This window comes from Artemia franciscana, chromosome 10 (genome assembly GCF_032884065.1).
Source record: "Artemia franciscana chromosome 10, ASM3288406v1, whole genome shotgun sequence".
Classification (NCBI taxonomy): domain Eukaryota; kingdom Metazoa; phylum Arthropoda; class Branchiopoda; order Anostraca; family Artemiidae; genus Artemia; species Artemia franciscana.
The window spans coordinates 2,594,361-2,614,942 of record NC_088872.1 but is presented as its reverse complement, the minus strand read 5'-3'; the positions used below and the strand labels follow the sequence as shown (position 1 = coordinate 2,614,942).

The 20,582-nt window shown below is 35.1% G+C and overlaps 1 protein-coding gene across 7 annotated transcripts in view; it reads left to right on the top strand.

Annotated features, from left to right (window-relative positions):
• The window catches only part of LOC136031651 (uncharacterized), a 238,092-nt gene that overhangs the window by 32,096 nt on the left and 185,414 nt on the right, over positions 1–20,582 (top strand). For all 7 annotated transcript variants that reach the window (XR_010618551.1, XM_065711311.1, XM_065711305.1 and 4 more), the window contains 3 exons: positions 808–944; positions 5,766–5,932; positions 19,314–19,509. Coding sequence is in view for 6 of the 7 variants with exons in the window: in XM_065711311.1 (XP_065567383.1) it covers positions 808–944; positions 5,766–5,932; positions 19,314–19,509 (500 nt within the window). In the remaining variant the exon portion in view is untranslated. The remainder of the gene's footprint in view (positions 1–807; positions 945–5,765; positions 5,933–19,313; positions 19,510–20,582) is intronic.

Below are 20,582 nucleotides of genomic sequence, written 5' to 3'. Positions count from 1 at the left end.
TTCTTAAAATTTTGCTAGAGCTCATACAGTATGAGCTCTTGGATCTTGGCTTTTCCGACCTCGTTACAAGTGCCAAATGAGCTCTTAGCTCTTGTTAATGGTGAAGTTCCACTTCCTATCCTAGTAAAGTGGTATTTCCAAAACTCATGATTATTTTACGTCATTTTATTTATTTTATTTTACGTCATAGATATTTTATTTCACATTAAAATAACTTCTGCTTAATTGGACATGTTACCACAATAGATTAACCAAAAGAATCTTTCGGTATACTGTCTATTTTCTACATCTATTGGTTTGATACTGTGATCTCTTAAATCTACCCTTGCAAATATTCGAGGGTAGAGATCTGTAAGGCTAAAAATTAGTTTTTAGGTAATAACTTTTTAATATTTCAAGGGTGGCTCTTTGGTAAATCTTACTATTAAAAGATATCCTGCCCCCCCCACATCTGTGGAGTCAAGCATGAATGTAATGTTTTATTCACAACAAAATGTTTTCAAAATAATGGGTGAGGTGTCTACTAATCAGCACTTACATTGGTGGCCTAATTTTTCCAACGAAAGGATGTTCCAGGGTTCTACCCCCTCTGTCAATATTGATTGAGTGGTCTCTTGCAGAGAGTTGGAAAACTCGGAACTAAAAATCTGTATTTTCAAAGTGACTCTACCATTAAGCTTGTGTTGTCTACTGCTTAAATATTTTTAGCTTTATCTTGCAATTTTATTGTTACTATTTATAAGTATTTCTACTTTATAATTTATTTTTACTTTTGAAATTTGAATTTGTTTTATTTCTTTCTTTTAGAAATTACTGTCAAGTCTCCCAGATTTGGCATTTGGATCTGTAGCATTAAATGAGACCAAAGACATGTTTAGGATCTATTTCTTTGGGACGGATCTCATGATTTTGGTGAAAACATGTTTGATTCTTCTTGATAAAAGGTAATTGCGAAAAGGGTAATTTAGTTTCGTCTGCCAATTTTAGCGTTTTACGTAGGCTATTTGATTGACAGATAAATGTAATTTTTAATCCAGTCATTAATGTGGTTGTTGTTGTTGATATAGCAAATAGTTCATCAACTTCGAACTTTTCTTCCATTAATGTTTGACGAATCATGCTCTATAAAGAATAAACTGCCAAATTATTTTGGTCTATTCTCTTTTATTCTGTTTTTTTTTTTTGCGAATAAATAAATTTGCTTCCTCTTGGTTTAATGATACCAAGAGAAAACAAATTTAAAGTAGTTCTGCCTTAAACATGTAGATCAAGAAACATTGTGCTCACTGCAGCAACTTAAACGAACAGAAACTATTCCATATATGAAAGGGGCTGTCCCCTGATCCACGCCCCGCTCTTTACGCTAAAGTTTTTATTACTTTAAAAAGTAGAGAGAGATGTGACACAGAGGCAATCTTTAGCGTAAATAGCGGGGCATGGATGAGGGGACAGCCCTTTTCATATATGGAATAATTTCTGTTCATTTTAAGTTTTAATGTTGCTCCTTACTTTCAGTTGATAAAACTTTTTATTTAATTTTTGATTTTTTTTAAATAATGCCAGGAAATTTGCCTAATCCTCCACTGAAAAATCCCTCCTCCCCAAGGATTTACTCTCTAGACAATGCAATTCTGGTGAAAATGTACCCTGGACAATTACCCTTTACATCTCCATGCGTAAAATTGAGTAGACAATGAGAAAGTAAGACGTAAGAAGAATTTCGTATAAGAATTCTAGTAAATTCCCCCATTTTAAAATTTCCCCTTAAAATTCCCCCTGGAAACTTCCCTCCACATGAGAAGTTATCCCCGTTGAAAATCCCACCAGTAAGAAATTCGCCCCCCCCCGAAAAATGTATGCAATACTTCCCAATAACAAATACTAAAGCCTACCTAAACAATAGGCAAATTTTGTAACTTAAAGACCTTTCCCCAGGGGCTGTGGGGGGGGTCCTGATATCTCCAAAGGCATATTTATTTAGCCTTTCGACTATGTTGAACAAAGCCGTCTTAAAATTTCGATCGGACGATTTTGAGAAAGAAAGGGGCATGGAAAGGCCTGGTTGCCCTCCAAATTTTTTGGTCATTTAAAAAGGGCTCTAGCATTTTTAATTTCCGTTTGGATTACCTCTTTTACGATATTCTAGGACCACTGAGTTGATACGATCACCCCTGGGAAAACAAACAATTTTATACGCATCTGTGATCTTTTTTCTGGCAAAAATACAAAATCCCACATTTTTTCAGAAAGGCGCTTGCAACCTCTTCATCAAGGTTTTCTGATACGCTGAATATGATAATGTGATTTTCATAAAGATTCTATGATTTTAGGGCGTTTTCCCGTCTTTTCGAAAATCGGGCAAATTTTCTCAGGCTCGTAACCTTTAATTGGTAAGACTAAACTTAATTAAACTTATATATTTGAAATCAGCATAAAACTGCGATTCTTGTGATATATCTATTGGTTTCGGTTACTATTGAGCCGTGTCGCTTCTTACTTACAGTTCGTTAACGCGAACTGTTTGATTAAATAAAAAAAAGTTTTTTCAACTCAAAGTAAAGGAACAAAATTAAAACTAAAAACAAACAGAAATTATTACATATATAAAGGGAATCGCCTCTACTCAACACCTCGTTCTTTATGCTAAAGTTTTTTAGTACTTTTTTAAAAGCTTTTTATTGTTCTAATTAAACGACCATTGTGTTTCAGGAGTCATTCTTTGAGAATTAGGACAAAATTCAAACTTTAGAGTAAAGAGTGAGGTATTGAGAAGGAGACAACCCCCTTCATATACTTAATAATTTTTGTTTGTTTCAAGTTTTAATGTTTTTCATTACTTTCAGTTGAAATTTTTTTTTTTTTATATTTAATTAGGTATGTGAGAGGGTTGCTCTTCCTCAACACCCTGCTCTTTACGCTAAAGTTTGAATTCTGTCCAAATTCTTTAAGAATGACTCCTGAAACACTATGTTCGCTTTATTACAACAAGAAGAAGCTTTTTTTTAAAAGCACTAAAAAACTTGAGATGGAAGAGTGAAAGCAAGACATATAAAAATAATTCTGTATAGGAATTCTTGCAAATCTCCCAGTATATAATTTTCCCTGATAAGTTCACTCCTTGGAAACTTCCCTCCCCATGGAAAACGCCCCTGTGGAAAAATACCCAGCAGAAAACTTGCCCCCCCCCTTTTCGCACCTCAAAATGTATGCATGCTTTCTAATAACAAATGCTATGTATAACAATGAGTAAATTTTATAACTTAAAAACCTTTTCCCTGGGGTTGTGGGGGGGGGGGGGGGTCATATTATATCCAAGGCTTAGTTATTGGGCCTTTCAACTATGATGAACAAAATGGCTATCTCAATATTTTGATCGGACGATTTTGGGGAAAATGAGGCAGGGAAGGGGGTCTAGTTTCCTTCAAACCTTTTGGTCACTTAAAAAGGGCAATCGAACTTTTAATTTCCGTTCGAAGGAGCCCTCCTACGATATTCTAGGTTCAGTGGGTCGATACCATAACCAACGGGAGAAGAAACAAATAAACATGCACCCGTCTGGCAACATCTTTTTTGTGGCAAAAAATACAACAATCCACATTTTTACAGATAGGAGTTTGAAACCTCTACAGTAGGGTTTTCTAATTCGCTAAATCTGATGTTGTGATTTTCATTAAGATTCTATAACTTTTAGGGAGTGATTCCCTTTTTTTCGAATATCAGGCAAATTTTCTCAGGCTCGTAGCCGTAAATGGGTAAGATTAAGCTTAATGAAACTTATATATCTGAAATCAGCATAATAAGCCTATTCCTTTAATATATCTATTGGCATCAAAATTCCATATTTACTGTTTCGGTTACTATTGAGCTGAGTCGCTCCTTACTTACAGTTGTTTCCACAAACTCTTTGACTAAAAGGAAATACGAATTTTTAACTTAAATAACATTCTATCCATCGTAGGCTACTTACTCTAGTGCATGGGGGTCTTTTAACTATGAGCGTCGAAAAGTCTTCCGATTGTGGCTGCTTTTTTACGGATTAGTTGCAAATCTTTTAGAGCTTCAATCACGACCATGATTGCGCCAGGACAAAGTTCTGCCACATTATTCTAATGGAATGTGTTAAGGTGTACCTTTTAAAGTAAATTTTTGTTTTTACTTTTTCTTAGAAAGTGTCAGAAGCTGTTCTTCCTTTTTGATCTTTCGTTAATGTGTGCAATAGTTGATCTATTGCTGCAATATTTTAAACTTGCTGCTGAAATTGGATACGTTCTGCCAAAATTTTGAGATAGTGCCTTAAAGTTTTAGTCCTGTTCTACACCCTTATAAATTGTGTTAGAAAACAACCGGTTTAGTTGTTAATTCTAAAAAAATGTATAAAAAAAATTATAAAAAACAAAATATAAATATATTATATAAAAAAATATATAATAATGTAAAAAATAAAAATATATATAAAATATAAAAAATAAAATATATAAAAAATATAAATAACATATATAAAATATATAATAAAAAATAAGACAAAAATTAATTGTACATAAAAAATTGTTAATTGTATAAATAAGTAATAATATCTACTAAACCAACTCTTTAATCTAAATTTAGTTGTATTTAGATTAGAAAGTTGTCAAAAACTAAGTTAGTTTCTGGTTTAGTTTGTGTGCAATGACTATTTTGGGAACCTTTTTACGGCTCTTATAGTCGGTTTTTACCGTAAATTAAATAAAAAAACAAGTCTTTTCAACTGAAAGCAAGGAGCGACATTAAAACTTAAAACGAGCAGAAATTACTTTGTATATGAAAGGGGCTGCTTCCTCATCAACGCCCCGCTCTTTACGCTAAAGTTTGACTCTCTCTCAACTCTTCTTTTTAAAACAGTAAAAAACTCTCTCCTTTTGTATTGTCATTTATCATTCTATCCCAAACATTTTTGAATGATTGTGGCCAAATTTGTATGCAGGTTAACAGTATACAAGTAACTGTAGGAAAAGCTATAGAAGGTGGCAGTTGTGGTATCTCTTACTTGCAGCAACTCATAATATAACAGCAAATGTGTTATCCTTTGACATAGAATATGGCTCCTTCAACTTATGGTTTTTGTTTTGTTTAGTTTCGAGCTTTTGCTGTTTAGTTCTCAGTTTATATCTACGTTAAGCTATGGTATTTTACTGTGTCTTGATCAGGTCATTTTTCTTTTGCGTTATTATTTTTGGCCCTCTTTGATTAATATCTTTTCTTTTTGTATTTACCGAACAGGATAGGGTATAAAGAAAAAAATTCTAATATTGTTATTTCATTAGAAGAAATGTATAATTTTTTAAATTAATAGACACAAAGATTGTAGTTATCCCTCTCTGTTACTTAAGCAGTACCGTAATTTTGTCGAACTCTTGGAGGGGGGGCAAAGTTGGAGCCAACTTTCTCAAATCAAGGGAAAATTACAGTGAAAATTGAAAAATGAGTCATATAGTGCTATAAGGATAAAGACATACTTAAGAAAATTGACCTATTTCTGTGGATGCTTGAATTAGGCATGCTGATCTTAGTTTTGACATGATTTTTTGAAGAAACTAAATTTCAGCTGGGGGCGGGGGCAAACCAAGGATTGGGAGGGGCAGTCGCTCCCCCCTGCCCCATAGTAAATTACGCCCCCGTCCTTAAGGGCAAGAAGCGCAATCCTAATGAGGTCCTCTGAAGGTTTACTGTAGTTTTATAGATTTACAGAACTAAACATATTAGATTTAGACTTTGCTATTTTCTTTCAGAGAGAATTATGATTTTCGGGATAACTCCATGGCCTTTAGCTTAACAGACGAAGAAAAGAGGAATGTGTCATGGAATGACAGTGGTTTTTATGATTGTAGTTCTAATAAGAGTTTATCCTCTGGATCCTTTTTTTATTCTTCACAATCGGAAGGCAGTTTTATTAGAGGTTTGCTTTTCTCTCTTCTCTTTTTAATTATGATTTTTGGGAGTGTCAGACCAGCGTTGCGAACGCTTTGATATAAATTTTACCTGTTTTCCGACTAAAATTGTACCGCGAGAGATTAATTTGTACCATCTGAACAGCATGTTAAAAATTGGCGTAACCAGAAGATATCCTAAAATTTCCGATACCCCAAAACTTGAAAACATATCTGAGTCAGAGAGGAGCAAGTAAAGCCAAATGTACTCGAAAATATTTATTGTGCTGAAAAATTACAGGTACACCTTATTGTGTCAGAATCTCTAAATTGTATCAAAAATGTTACAATTGTGCTGCGTTGGCAACCCTCTTCATAACCTGGATTTATCAAACTGTATCCACCGTTGCTTGGAAAGAGTATTGCTTTTATTTATTTATATAGTCTTATTTATTTTATAGTCTTTATTTTATAGTCTTGCTTTTATTTATTTTAGTGGATGGTTTTTGTAGTCTTTTTTTTTTCTATTTTTGCAATGAGGATGATCGAGCGGAGGTCTCAGCCGAAATATTTGCAATGTATTTTCATTCTGACTAGCTGTAAATATCCCTGTTTTTTCTTCTTTTCTTTTTTTTTTATCTTTTTATACCGTGCCCACATTCGATTCTTAGGAGCGGTGAGGACGTTAGGATAGGATTATGGATTAAGATTTTGGTTCTACATTATGATTATAGATTAAGGTTAAGATTGTGGGTTAAGAGATTTAAGATTATGAATCTCAAGACGTTAAAACAGAGGTAGCTTACCTGTTATCCATTTTCAAAGGTTTGATTCAGGGCCACCGTTCTTTTTGATTATTAGTTATTTAACCACTGCCACAGTGGCGGCCAGTATATCTCTGTTCCCGGATTAATTGCGACCTACCCTATATTTATTAATCAGTTTGTTATATTCTATTGTCTTTGCAGACATAATGGAGCTACATTATATGATGCTTTTTAAAGCTGTGGTGCCCACCCTGTGGCTTAGTACCCTAGGTTTAAATACAGACTGCTCTCTATTTTATAATGAATAACTTGTTTTTATCGTTATGAATTATATGATTGCTATATTTTCTTTCATTTTTTGATGCATTTACGTTGAAAGATTGATTTTAAAACGATAAAACAGCGGTGGCCAATCTGTGGCCTACGGATCGAACAAGACTTTGCTTAAATTCTTTTTTGACGTTCCTCTTTTTTTAAACAATTCAAGAATTATTTAAATTTCTGCAATTTCAAGAATTTTTTAAATAGTTCAAGAATTCAAATGAACAGAGAAGAGTGAAAACGAGTAACTAAAATTAGAAATTTGAATCTATTTAGGATATTAGGTAATTCAGTTTATCTGACAAAAAGTACCTTGACAAAAACACAAAAGTAATGGCGGTCAACTATCGTTTTGACCAATTAGAGGTTATATTTGAATTTCTCGTGGAATATTTTGAATATTTTTTCAGGTTTGAATTGTTTTATTTATAATTTTGGGGCCTTTATAACATTAGTTATATTTGATTTTTATTCAGCTTTGATAATAAAAACTCATTAGGTTTTTTTTACTCGTCTTGCTTTATATTGGTCCTAAGGTGTTTGACCTTTTCCAAGATATTTTGTCGTGAACTTGTGATTTGGCTTTAATTAATTTGAGTTTGAAAAAATTGCCTGAAAGTGCTGCGACTGAAAGTTCTGTTTCGTGTCACGCTCTTGTCAGAGCATTTTGCGATGCACTATTTTTTTCTAGCTTGTTTTTTTTCTTTTTCTATTTTATTGTTTTTTACTCTGCTTTTATTTTTCAAGTGGGTAGAAAAATTATAATAACTACATTCTTTAATTTTAGTTTGTTATTTATTTTTCATTTGTGTATGCGTTCGACTCGGCACTCAATTATTCATATCGTGCCCATGCTTGGAGGGGAGGGGCTTTGCCCTATCCCTCCAAAACATTTTCTTTATGATTTCTCAATAATTTCGTGTTTTTTCGTCTAATTGGACTATTTTTCTTTATGACCCCCCCCCGCCCCAAGCAAACCGTGCTTACGTCAGGTTATGACCTGTAGCTTTGAAACGAATTAACTTCACAGTGGGGGTACCCACTTTGAAAAAAGTGGGTGCCCCCTTAGAGACTACCTATATGAGTTTCAGTGCTTTGCATCTTTAATAAATAAAAAATTACACCCTTATGTATCCAGCAACAAGGAAAGCTGCTAAAACCAGTACAATATCAAACAGTTCGTGGTAACGAACTGTAGTAAGGAGCGACCCGGCTCAATAGTAACCAAAACTCTAAAAAATTGAATTTTGATATCAATAGATACATCAAAAGATACATTTTAAATATATAAGTTTCATTAAGTTTAGTCTTACCCATCAAAAGTTACGAGCCTGAGAAAATTTGCATTATTTAAGAAAATAGGGGAAAACACCCTCTAAAAGTCGTAGAATCTTAACGAAAATGACACCATCAAATTCAGCGTATCAGAGAACACTACTGTATAAGTTTCAAGCTCGTATCTACAAAAATGTGGAATTTTGTATTTTTTGCCAGAAGACAAATCACGGGTGCGTGTTTATTTGTTTGTTTGTTTTTTTTCCCAGGGGTCATCGTATCGACCAAGTGGTCCTAGAATGTCGCAAGAGGACTCATTCTAAAGGAAATGAAAAGTTCTAGTGCCCTTTTTAAGTGACCACAAAAATTGGAGGGCATCTAGGCCCCCTCCCACGCTCTTAATTTTTCCCAAAGTCAACGGATCAAAATTTTGAGATAGCCATTTTGTTCAGTATAGTCGAAAACCATAATAACCATGTCTTTGGGGATGACTTACTCCCCCACAATCCCTGGGGGAGGGGCTGCAAGTTACAAACTTTGACCAGTGTTTACATATAGTAATGGTTATTGGGAAGTGTACAGACGTTTTCAGGGGGATTTTATTTTGTTTGGGGGTGGGGCTAAGGGGAGGGGGCTATGTTGGAGGATCTTTCCTTGGAGGAATCGGTCATGGGGGAAGAAAAATTCAATGAAAAGGGCGTAGGATTTTCTAGCATTACTATAAGAAACAATGAAAAATAAACATGAAAACGTTTTTTTCAAATGAAAGGAAGGAGTAGCATTGGAACTTAAAACGAACAGAGATTATTACGCATATGAGGGGTTCTAAAAATACTTTAGCATAAAGAGTGAGGTATTTAGGAGGAGATAAATACCTCACTCTTTATGCTAAAGTATTTTTAGTAATTTCAACTATTTATTCTACGGCCTTTCTGATTCAGGGGTCAGTCTTAAAGAATTGGGACAAAACTTACGATTTAGTGTAAAGAGCGAGGTATTAATGAGGCTACAAACCCCCTCGTATACATAATAAAAATATAAGATTATGAAAGTTTGTTACGTAAGTGAATTCTTAAGTTACGTATATTTTTTACTAATAAAAACGTTCGTTAAAAATTAAAAGTTCTAGTTGCCTTTTTAAGTAACCGAAAAATTGGAGGGCAACTAGGCCTCCTTCTCCACCCCTTATTTCTCAAAATCGTCTGATCAAAACTAAGAGAAAGCCATTTAGCCAAAAAAAGAATTAATACACAAATTTCATTTTAATAATTTATGTGAGGAGAGCCAAAATCAAACATGCATTAACTCAAAAACGTTCAGAAATTAAATATAAAAAAAACTAATTTTTTTAGCTGAAAGTAAGGAGCGACATTAAAACTTAAAACGAACAGAAATTACTCTGTATATGAAATGGGTTGTCCCCTCTGCAATCCCTCGCTCTTTACGCTAAAGTTTGACTCTTTGCCACAATTCTACTTTTTAAAACAATTAAAAGCTTTAGCGTAAAGAGCAAGGAATTGCGGAGAGGACAACCCATTTCATATACAGAGTTTTTTCTGTTTGTTTTAAGTTTTAATGTCGCTCCTTACTTTCAGCTAAAAAAATTAGTTTTTTTTTATTTAATCCACAGAAAAACCGAGGACGGGAAAACGAGGCTTTTCATGGATTTTTTTTTCCTGTGGCTTTAGATTTCTTGGCCACAAGCCTAACAAATTTAAATCGAGCTGAAAAAAAACTAAGGGGTTGCCGGCTTTCAGAAATTATGTACATGAGATGGTGCTTGAACTGTACCAAGCGTTGCAAAGACTGTACCACTTGTAGCAGAACGTTGCTGCACACGTGGTGCTTTGAGATGTACACGGGGTGGCCGTAAATTGGTGGCTGCTCATAACGGTCTCAGAGGTAATTTTCACTAAAGCAATTAAAGAAAAAAAAAAGTGGGAATCCTTCAAAACCAATCATGTTTCTAGATGCTCTTCCGCGAAAAGGGTTTGTGCGTATGATCTAGCCTGTACATTTGAATTTATTTCAAGGAAAGGGGTTTCAGAATTTCTACGAGGGGGAAAGTAGGTACACAACTTAGAAACTAAAGTTATAGTGGGATTAAGGTGGGAACTATTCAAAACCAATCATATTTCTAAATGCTCTTCCGCGAAAAGGGTTTTACGTATGATCTAGCCTGTGCATTTGAATTTATTTCAAGGAAAGGGGGTTCGGAATTTCTACGAGGGGGAAAGTAGGTACACAACTTAGAAACTAAAGTTATAGTGGGAATAAGGTGGGAGTTATTCAAAACCGATCGAGTTTCTAGATTCTCTTCTGCTAATAGGCTTGTACGTATTATTTAGCCTGTACATTTGAATTTATTTCAAGGAAAGGGGGTTCAATATTTGTTCGAGGGGGAAAGGAGGTACAAACCTTAGAAGCTAAAGTTGTAGTGGAAATGAGGTGGGAATTATTCAAAACCGATCATGTTTCTAGATGCTCTTCCGTGAAAGGAGTTGCACGTATGGTTTTGTCTATACATTTGAATTTATTTCAAGGAAAAGGGGTTAAATATTCTTACGAGGGGGAAAGGAGCTACAAACCTTAGAAATTAAAGTTGAAGTGACAATGAGATGGGAATTATTAAAAACCGATCATGTTTATAGATGCTCTTCCGCGAAAAGGGGTGTGCGTATGATCTAGCCTGTACATTTGGATTTATTTCAAGGAAAGGGGGTTCAATATTCCTACGAGGGGGAAAGGAGGTACAAAGCTCAGAAACTAAAGTTATAGTAGCAATAAGGTGGGAATTATTCAAAACCGATCGTATTTCTAAATGCTCTTCCGCAAAAAGGGTTGTACGTATGATCTAGCCTATACATTTGAATTCATTTCAAGGGAAGGGGGTTAAATATTTTTACGAGGGGGAAAGGAGGTACAAAACTTAGAAACTAAAGTTATAGTGGCAATAAGGTAGGAATGGTTAAAAAGCGATCATGTTTCTACATGCTCTTCCGTAAAAAGGGTTGCACGTATGATCTAGCCTGGACATTTGAATTTACTTCAAGGAATGGGGGCTCGATGTTTCTATGAGGAGGAAAGGAGGTACAAAACTTAGAAACTAAAGTTATAGTGACAATAAGGTGGGAATTATTCAAAACCGATAATATTTCTAGATGCTCTTCAGTGAAAGGAGTTGCAATTATGATCTAGCCTATACATTTGAATTTATTTCAATGAAAGGGGGTTAAATATTTTTACGAGGGGGAAAAGAGGTACATAACTTAGATACTAAAGTAATAGTGGCAATAAGGTAGGAATTATTAAAAAGCGATCATGTATCTAGATGCTTTTCCGTAAAAAGGGCTGCACGTATCATCTAGCCTGTACATTTGAATTTATTTCAAAGAAAGTGGGCTCGATATTTCTACGAGGGGGAAAGGAGGTATAAACTTAGAAACTAAAATTATAGTGGCAATAAGGTGGGAATTATTAAAAACCGATCATGTTTCTAGATGCTCTTCCGTGAAAAGGGTTGCTCGTATGATCTAGCCTGTACATTTGAATTTATTTCAAGGAAAGGGGGTTCAATATATCTACGAGGGGAAAAAGATTTACAAAACTTAGAAAGTAAAGTTATAGCGGCAATAAGGTAGGAATTATTCAAAACCTATCATGTTTCTAGATGCTCTTCCGTGAGAAGGGTTGCAGGTATTATCTAGCCTGTACATTTGAATTTATTTAAAGGAAATGGGGTTCAATATTTCTCCAAGGATAAAAGAGGTAGAAAACTTAGAAACTAAAGTTACCCATTAAAAAGGTATTAGACAAGGATCTCTGGCCTCCCCGCCCCTGTTCACTAACAGTGTAATCGAGCCCCAGAAAAAAGCCCTCATGAAATTTATTTTTAAAGGATTAGACTTTTCATTAGTAAATTACGCAGATGATGTATTGAATGTAAGTAGAACACAAGCAGGGATTGAAGAAAACTTTCGTATATTGTCAGATGAATATAATCGTATTGGTCTCAATTTTAATCATAGTAAGAGTGAGATTCTAGTTTTTAATCGCCGTTGCCAAGATCCCGTTGCTGTATCTCTTGATGTGCACGCCATACAAGACCAAGGACGTCGTACGTACCTTTGAGCCCCAATTGGAAAAAATATCCGATCGATACGGGTCTTGCTGAAAGATTTTTTTTGCGAATAAAACTATGAAGGCATATGGCCTGTTGGTAGCGCTGAAGTTCATGTTTAACCGTCGCATCCTTGCTACTTTATATAATGCTTTTGCAGTTCCCCATTTGCTTGCGCTTGTCCCATTTTGGTCTCTTCTCGGAATCAGATGTCAGCGACATAAAAAAAAGTGTTTTTACAAATATGCAAAATATCTGCTTAGATTGCCTCTATGGACCAGTAATGCAACTCTGTCAACACGTTACGGAGTAGCTAGTCCAGCGCGTACAGTAGAAAAGCGAAATGAGCGTTATATAACACGCCTGGGCAGTAATAGCACTTTGCTAAGTGTTTTCCGATAGTTTTTCCATGCTATAAATGTTGAGTTTGATTTCTTTTTTAGAAGTACGTTGTTTTTTTTCTTTTTTTTGTTTTTTTTTCTCGTATTACTCCGTCAGTTTTGTATTTTTTTTGCAATATGATGGGAAAAAAACATATGCATAACCTACATACATACATTGTGGGAATAAGGTGCGAATTATTCAAAACCGATCATGTTTCTAGATGCTCTTCAATGAAAAGGGTTGCACGTATGATCTAGCCTGTATATTTGAATTTATTTCAAGAAAAGGAGGTTCAAGATTTTTAGGAGGGGGAAAGGAGGTACAAAACTTAGAAACTAAATTTATAGTGGCAATAAGGTGGGAATTATTAAAAACTGATCATATTTCTAAATGCTCTTCCGCAAAAAGGGTTGTACGTATGATCTAGCCTATACATTTGAATTCATTTCAAGGAAAGGGGGTTACATATTTTTACGAGGGGGAAAGGAGGTACAAAACTTAGAAACTAAAGTTATAGTGGCAATAAGGTAGGAATGGTTAAAAAGCGATCATGTTTCTACATGCTCTTCCGTAAAAAGGGTTGCACGTATGATCCAGCCTGGACATTTGAATTTACTTCAAGGAATGTGGGCTCGATGTTTCTATGAGGAGGAAAGGAGGTACAAAACTTAAAAACTAAAGTTATAGTGACAATACGGTGGGAATTATTTAAAACCGATAATATTTCTAGATGCTCTTCAGTGAAAGGAGTTGCACGTATGATCTAGCCTATACATTTGAATTTATTTCAATGAAAGGGGGTTAAATATTTTTACGAGGGGGAAAAGAGGTACAGAACTTAGATAATAAAGTAATAGTGGCAATAAGGTAGGAATTATTAAAAAGCGATCATGTTTCTAGATGCTCTTCCGTAAAAAGGGTTGCACGTATGATCTAGCCTGTACATTTGAATTTATTTCAAAGAAAGGGGGCTCGATATTTCTACGAGGGGGAAAGGAGGTATAAACTTAGAAACTAAAATTATAGTGGCAATAAGGTGGGAATTATTCAAAACCGATCATGTTTCTAGATGCTCTTCCGTGAAAAGGGTTGCACGTATGATCTAGCCTGTACATTTGAATTTATTTCAAGGAAAGGTGGTTCAATATATCTACGAGGGGAAAGGATTTACAAAACTTGGAAAGTAAAGTTATAGCGGCAATAAGGTAGGAATTATTCAAAACCTATCATGTTTCTAGATGCTCTTCCCTAAAAAGGGTTGCACGTATTATCTAGCCTGTACATTTGAATTTATTTAAAGGAAATGGGGTTCAATATTTCTCCAAGGATAAAGGAGGTAGAAAACTTAGAAACTAAAGTTACCCATTAAAAAGGTATTAGACAAGGAGCTCTGGCCTCCCCGCCCCTGTTCAATAACAGTGTAATCGAGCCCCAGCAAAAAGCCCTGATGACATGTATTTTTAAAGGATTAGACTTTTCATTAGTAAATTACGCAGATGATGTATTGAATGTAAGTAGAACACAAGCAGGGATTGAAGAAAACTTTCGTATATTGTCAGATGAATATAATCGTATCGGTCTCAATTTTAATCATAGTAAGGGTGAGATTCTAGTTTTTAATCGCCGTTGCCAAGATCCCGTTACTGTATCTCTTGATGTGCACGCCATACAAGACCAAGGACGTCGTACGTACCTTTGACCCCCAATTGGAAAACATATCCGATCGACACGGGTCTTGCTTAAAGGTTTTTTTTGCGAATAAAACTATGAAGGCATATGGCCTGTTGGTAGCGCTGAAGTTCAAGTTTAACCGTCGCATCCTTGCTACTTTATATAATGCTTTTGCAATTCTCCATTTGCTTGCGCTTGTCCCATTTTGGTCTCTTCTCGGAATTAAATAAAAAAAACAAGTTTTTTCAACTGAAAGTAAGGAGTGACATCAAAACTTAAAACGCACAGAAATTACTTCGTATATGAAAGAGGCTGCTTCCTCATCAACGCCCCGCTCTTTACGCTAAAGTTTGACTCTTTCTCTCAATTCTTCTTTCTAAAACAGTAAAAAACTTTAGCGTAAAGAGCGAAGCGTTGATGAGGAAGCAGCCTCTTTCATATACGAAGTAATTTCTGTGCGTTTTAAGTTTTGATGTCACTCCTTACTTTCAGTTGAAAAAACTTGTTTTTTTTATTTAATTTCTGAACGTTTTTGAATCAATGCATGTTTTGATTTTGGCTCTCCGCAGAGGAATGATCAAAACGAAATTTGCATATTTTTTTTTTGGCTCAATGGCTTTCTCATAATTTTGATCGAATGATTTTGAGAAAAAAAGAGCGGGGGACGAAGCCTAGTTGCCCCCCGATTTTTTGGTTAATTAAAAAGGCAACTAGAACTTTTAATTTTTTACGAATCTTTTTATTGGTAAAAGATTTACGTAACTTATAAATTAGCTTACGTAAAGAACTTTTGTATTCTCATGTTTTTATTACATATATGAGGGGATTCGCCCCATCGTCAGTACCTCGCTCTTTACACGAAAGCTTAAATTTTATCCCAATTCATTAAGAATGACCCCCTGAATCACAAAAGCCGTAGAATAAGTAGTTGAAATTACCGAAAATATTTTAGCGTAAAGAGCGAGGTATTAGAAGGAGGTGAGCCCCTCATATGGGTAATAATTTCTGTTTGTTTTAAGTTTTATTGCTGTTCCTTACTTCCAGCTGAAAAAGCTTTTTCACTTTTATTTTTTAATTGTTTTTTTTTTAATAATGCTAGTAAATCCTGCTCTCCCTTCATGGAAATTTTCTTCTCCCATTACAAATTCTCGAAGGAAAGTTCCCCCAGCATATCCCCCTCTTCTCAACCCCTCCCCCAAACCAAAAAAATCCTCCTGAAAACGCCTGTATACTTCCCAATAACCATTACTATATGTAAGCACAGGTCAAAGTTTGTAACTTGTTGCCCCTCCCACGGGGACTGTGGGGGAGTAAGTCGTCCCCAAAGACATAGTTATAAGGTTTTTTGACTCCGCTGAATAAAATGGCTATCTCAGAATTTTGATCCGTTGACTTTGGGAAAATAATTAGCGTGGGAGGGGGCCTAGGTGCCCTCCAATTTTTTTGGTCACTTAAAAAGGGCACTAGAACTTTTCATTTCCGTTAGAATGAGCCCTCTTGCACCATTCTAGGACAACTGGGTCGATACGATCACCCCTGGGGAAAAGAAAAAAAAAACAAAAAAACAAAAAAACAAAAAAACAAATAAACACGCATCCGTGATCTGCCTTCTGGCAAAAAATGCAAAATTCCACATTTTTGTAGATAGGAGCTCGAAACTTCTACAGTAGGGTTCTCTGATACGCTGAATCAGATGGTGTGATTTTCGTTAAGATTCTATGACTTTTAGGGGGCGTTTCCCCCTATTTTCTAAAATAACGCAAATTTTCTCAGGCTCGTAACTTTTGATGGGTAAGACTAAACTTGATGAAACTTATATATTTAAAACCAGCATTAAAATGCGATTCTTTTGATGTAGCTATTGGTATCAAAATTCCATTTTTTAGAGTTTTGGTTACTATTGAGCCGGGTCGCTCCTTACTACAGTTCGTTACCACGAACTGTTTGATCAGATGTCAGCGACATAAAAAAGTGTTTTTACAAATATGCAAAATATCTGCTTAGATTGCCTCTATGGACCAGTAATGCAACTCTGTCAACAAGTTACGGAGTAGCTAGTCCAGCGCGTACAGTAGAAAAGCGAAATGAGCGTTATATAACACGCCTGGGCAGTAATAGCACTTTGCTAAGTATTTTCCGATAGTTTTTTCATGCAATGAATGTTGAGTTTGATTTCTTTTTTAGAAGTACGTTGTTTTTTTTCTTTTATTTTGTTTTTTTTCTCGTATTACTCCGTCAGTTTTGTATTTTTTTGCAATATGATGGGAAAAAAACATATGCATAGCCTACATACATACATTGTGGGAATAAGGTGCGAATTATTCAAAACCGATCATGTTTCTAGATGCTCTTCAATGAAAAGGGTTGCACGTATGATCTAGCCTGTACATTTGAATTTATTTCAAGGAAAGGAGGTTCAAGATTTTTAGGAGGGGGAAAGGAGGTACAAAACTTAGAAACCAAAGTTATAATGGGAATAAGGTGGGAATTATACAAAACTGATCTTGTTTCTAGATGCTCTTCCGTGAAAAGGGTTGCACATATGATCTAGCCTGTACATTTGAATTTATTTCAAGGAAAAGGTGTTCAATATTTTTACGAGGGGAAAAGGAGGTATAAAACTTAGAAACTAAAGTTATAATGGGAATAAGGTGGGAATTATACAAAACTGATCTTGTTTCTAGATGCTCTTCCGTGAAAAGGGTTGCACATATGATCTAGCCTGTACATTTGAATTTATTTCAAGGAAAAGGTGTTCAATATTTTTACGAGGGGAAAAGGAGGTACAAAACTTAGAAACTAAAGTTATAATGGGAATAAGGTGGGAATTATACAAAACTGATCTTGTTTCTAGATGCTCTTCCGTGAAAAGGGTTGCACATATGATCTAGCCTGTACATTTGAATTTATATCAAGGAAAAGGTGTTCAATATTTTTACGAGGGGAAAAGGAGGTATAAAACTTAGAAACTAAAGTTATTGTAGGAATAAGGTGGGAATTACACAAGACCGATCATGTTTCTAGATGCTCTTCCGTGAAAAGGGTTGCACGCATGATGTAGCCTGTACATTTGAATTTATTTCAAGAAAAGGGGGTTCAATATTTTTACGAAGGGGAAAGGAGGTTTAAAACTTAGAAACTAAAGTTATAATGGGAATAAGGTGGGAATTATTCAAAACCGATCATGTTTCTAGATGCTCTTCCGCGAAAAGGGATTTACGTATGAACTAGCCTGTGCATTTGAATTTATTTGAGGAAAGGTGGGTTGATATTTCTACGAGGGGGAAAGGAGGTATAAAACTTAGAAAGTAAAGTTACAGTGGGAATAATGTGGGAATTATTCAAAACCAATAATGCTTCTAGATGCTCTTCCGCGAAAAGGGATTTACGTTTGACCTAGCCTGTACATTTGAATTTGTTTTAAGGAAAGGGGGTTCAAAATTTCAGCGAGGGGGAATGGAGGTATGAAACTTGGAAACTAAAGTTACAGTGGGAATAAGGTGGGAATTATTCAAAACCGATCATGTTTTTTTATGTTCTTCTGCGAAAAGGGTTGTACGTATGATCTGGCCTGTACATTTGAATTTGTTTTAAGGAAAGGGAGTTCGATATTTTAGCGAGGGGGAATGGAGGTATAAAACTTAAAAACTAAAGTCACAGTGGGAATAAGGTGGGAATTATTCAAAACCGATAATGTTTGTAGATGCTCTTCTGCGAAAAGGGTTGTACGTATGATCTGGCCTGTACCTTTGAATTTATTTCAAGGAAAGGAGATTCGATATGTTTACGAGGGGAAAGAAGGTATATAACTTATAAACTAAACTTATAGTGGGAATAAGGTGGGAATTGTTCAAAACCGATCATGGTCATGTTTATGGCACACTTTGTTTATTTTAGTTTAAAAAAATAATTTGGCACATTTTTTTATTTTATTGTATTCGGCACATTATTTATTTTAAACAGGTTTTGGCACATTTTAATTTATTTTAAAAAAGGTTAGGTATTTCTGCGGAGAGGGGAATAAAACTTTATGTAAAAATTTAAAAATTCTATGACAATATTGGTAAAACGTGTGAAATCTGAAAATTTCAAAATTTAGAGCCTCTGAAGACTTCGAGCCTCTTTTAGGGCCCGAAATTGTTTTTCATTGATTAGCTGGTTAAGTAAATTCAGATTAAGTTGGAAAAAGAGCCAAGTATAAACATAACTTAAACAGTGAAATTAAATGAAATTTGTGTTAATGTCAGGACTGAATATAAGCAAAAAACCTAAAAGTTTGTCAAATATTAAGATATACAAAATAGTTGAATTTTACCCCACAGATTGGCCGAAACGGAAGGAAAAAAAAATGCCAGAAGGAAAAATAAGAAATACAGATGAAATATGAAGTAATGACGATGAGGGGGGGGGGGGGTAGAGGATATTTTCTATTTTTCAGTGAAGTTGAGGGTGTATTTTTATTTCCTTTGAACTTAAAAAAGGTATGGTTCAGAGTTTAAGGAGGGTTGCTCCCTATCCCCCGCTTCGATTAGTTCCCCGAAATCATCCATTAAGGTAGAACGAAATTTAGATAGTTTTGAGTTAGCGTCTAGATTTAGGCCCCGACCAATATAAAAAGGTGTGAAGGTATGTTAAGAAAAAAACTGGTTACCTATACAACTTCGGAAATGGACAATATCATGTTTCTGGTCCCCTTCGCAACAAAAATTTGTTATATGTTCTGGAAAGGAAAAAAAAATAATAGGGAGTAGTAGCCCCCCCCCCTCATCTTTAGGATAATAACTGTTATCAAGTTTTATTGTTGCTTTTTATTTTTCCAGTTAGTATTTTAGTTTATATTTTATCTTTTTTTCTAGATTTTTTCTCTCTTAGGTCATTCGAAGGGTGCTGGAAGAATCACATCTTCGACCTTGCGAAACTGTTCTAGTTGTACAGACACAAAAACGGTGACAAACCTATCTAGAAAGAAAAATTTGTCTGATTCATTCCTTGAAACTAGAAGTAACCCGAGTAAAAAAAGAGGCAAAATAGCTATCAGTCTAGTTATAAAGCTGAAGGAACATTCAAGGTAAATTTTGGTAGAATCTTATAGGTATGGGTACGTTAATGGCTCTATGAGTGGCTGAACAAGGGGGAGTATCCCATTCAGATGGGTCTGACAACCTCCATTCCTGAGGATTGATTAGAAGGTGTTACCCAAAAATGGGACTTTTCACGTCTTTGACCTCTCTCTGCATCCAGAAAATCTTCTGACTCCCACCCTTATGGTTCGCAGATATATTATTAATTCTATACGCCCCTGCATGCGCCTTCCAATTCCAAAGGCTGTACAGATTACCAAGTTCTAGTTCAAAATTGTACCTTTTCGGTTTCTAATCTGATTCGCCTTCCAAGAAACCCTTTGAACCTCCTCCTCCATACAGTGGTTGGGCCTATGTACAATGTATCCATAAGATAACCTATGCTTTCCCGAAGTTTTGGTGCCGTTATAGAGGAGGGAAGGGGGATACCTCCGTTATAGAGGAGGGGAGGGGGATCATTACCGAAACACTATGACAATAGGACGTTTTTGTGATATTTATTACATCTTTCCTTTCTGAAAAGGAGCGTAATTGATGTCATTGATGTCAATCGGTCATTGATGTATGTGTGGCTCAGAAATTGCTCTTATGTACCACCAATACGACTAAAAATTGGTTAAAATCTGGTTCAGTTAAAAATAATATTAACTAGTAAAATCTAATCATCAAAATTAGCTACAATTAAAAGCTTCTGTGTCAAAAATTGACACCAGGAATTTTTCTAATCTTGTAATACAACTTCATCTATGATTGTATAGACGTGGTAAACGACAGTATTGACCGCCCACCAGGAACTCAATGTTGTCCTGAGATTCACAAACCCAAGATATTAAATAATAGCATGTATGCTTAGAATATTTTTTAGGGTAATTTCTATTATAGAGATATACTTTTTCAAAGATCCTAAACTCAGTACCAACGTATCGGAGGGAATAAAAATCGCTGTTTATTATTCCATGCCTTTTTTCAGCTGTTTGTTTGTCACAATTATTGTCACACCTTTTTCCACAATTATTTGTCATTATTTGTAATTTTGCATATGTCATAGAAATAAAAAACG